This window comes from Raphanus sativus, chromosome 3 (assembly GCF_000801105.2).
Source record: "Raphanus sativus cultivar WK10039 chromosome 3, ASM80110v3, whole genome shotgun sequence".
NCBI classification, from domain to species: domain Eukaryota; kingdom Viridiplantae; phylum Streptophyta; class Magnoliopsida; order Brassicales; family Brassicaceae; genus Raphanus; species Raphanus sativus.
Genome location: NC_079513.1, coordinates 10156293 through 10158280, shown reverse-complemented (window position 1 = coordinate 10158280; position 1988 = coordinate 10156293). Strand labels below are relative to the sequence as shown.

The window sequence follows — 1988 nt, the reverse complement described above, 5'->3', positions numbered from 1 at the left end:
TGATTTTGATCTATGTACAATTTTAATATAAATATTTTAAAAATAATAAGAGAAATAAACTAAAAATATAAAATTAACTATACATATATTTGGTTATTTTCAGATATTTATTTAAGTTCGGATATTACCTGTTCGATTTGGATATCCAATATCTTTTAATTCAATACCCGTTCGGGTATTTCGTTAGTTCGGTTCGAATTTTGGTTTAAGTTTTTTGAGTCGGATAAAATGCTTAGCCATGCATCATTATATCACGTGCGTGATTCATTCATTTAGTGTACACCAGTCTAGAGGTCCCAACAGTTCATATTAAATGAATGTAGACGCAAAACTGATAAAGATACATCACCGAAAACTAGGTATAAATGTCTGATCAAGAACCTAGATGATCAATATATCATTATCTGATCCGGTTCCTCCGTCGTAATATAATATCTCAGCTTCCGGTTATCTTAGGTGGCGGTGATGGCGGCAGCTCATGGACTGGTGGTCCAGAAAACAGAGGAGGAGTGGCGTGCGATCCTTTCTCCTGAGCAGTTTAGGATTCTTCGACAAAAAGGCACTGAGTAAGTTTTCTGTTTTGTTCTTTCTTTTTTGGTTCGAGTCTTATAACTCAAGAATGCCTTGTTTCTCAATTAATAGATTAAACATGGTAATTAAGCTGCAAGGCAAACATATAAAGAATCTTTTTTTGACTAAGAGTAGTCTAAGACATATATAGAATCTTTCTTTTTTTGAAACTTATATATAGAATCTTTAAAGGATCGGTTTTCACGTTTTGGTGAAAATGTTTCAGAATAGCAGGAACTGGAGAATATGACAAGTTCTTCGAGGATGGAATTTTCAGCTGTGTCGGATGCAAAACTCCTCTCTATAAATCTACCACAAAGTTCGACTCCGGATGTGGTTGGCCAGCTTTCTTTGAAGGATTCCCTGGTGCCATTAACCGAACGGTATAGTTTCTCTTTATATGTCTTTTGGTTTAATTTCATGTGTTTTTTGATAACTGAAAACTCTTTTCTGTGTTTCTTGATTTGATTCTACGTTTATCATCAGCCTGATCCAGATGGGAGAAGAACAGAGATAACTTGTGCAGTATGCGACGGGCATTTAGGCCACGTTTTTAAAGGAGAAGGTTATGGTACTCCTACCGATGAACGCCACTGCGTTAACAGCGTTTCGATCCATCTTCAACCCGCAGAAACCACCTGAGGAGGCTGAGGATTGATCATAAAACATAATCAAGAAAAAATAAGTAAAATGGCCCAATTTTAAGTTTGTAATTGGCAAATTGAGCTACATCAATGTGATAAGGGCTTTACCCAATTAATTATTTGCAACTTTACCATTACAATAAAAACATTATTATTATTATTATAATTATTATTATTAGAAAATGGTATATTAGACCAATTTTAAATTTGTAATTGGCAAATTAGGCTACTTAATTCAAGTTTTAATTGGTAAAATAGACAATTTTGCTTTTCAGCCTACATGATGTCAGATAAGGGCTTTACCCAATTAATTATGAAACCCATTAATTATTTGCAACTTTGCCAATTCACTCTATAATCAATCAGATTGACTGTGTTGTTTAGTTCTCCGGTTTGCTCAAGTGAAATAATTAAGAATAAAATAATCATCTTTGTCAAAATAATAATATTCATATTGGACATTTCTCCTACTATATTATATGTTCAACGCTAATCCTATTAATATCAAAATAAGTAAAATAAAAACAAAAACAAAAACAAAATAACAGAAACGGTACATATACAGGACATGCAATTTAAAAAAAAAAAGAATTAAAATTCTGATCAAATTTCTCATTTCATAATTGTTTCAACTCTTTTAGTTAAACCTGGTTATACGCAGATATATCACTGTAACTTTCTGTCAACACAGATATAAAACTCATCTTGGTATTTTCAACATTATAATATATATATCTAAAAGCTGGAAGCACGTACAAAAACATATCTTGAAGA

General features: G+C 32.2%; 1 protein-coding gene across 1 annotated transcript; it reads left to right on the top strand.

Annotated features, from left to right (window-relative positions):
* Positions 1–380: 380 nt before the first annotated feature.
* LOC108845872 (peptide methionine sulfoxide reductase B5) lies at positions 381–1374 on the top strand. The gene is made up of 3 exons (XM_018619065.2): positions 381–566; positions 797–953; positions 1057–1374. The coding sequence occupies exons 1-3, from the start codon at positions 466–468 to the stop codon at positions 1210–1212; spliced, it is 414 nt and encodes a 137-aa protein (XP_018474567.1). The 5' UTR covers positions 381–465; the 3' UTR covers positions 1213–1374.
* Positions 1375–1988: the final 614 nt, after the last annotated feature.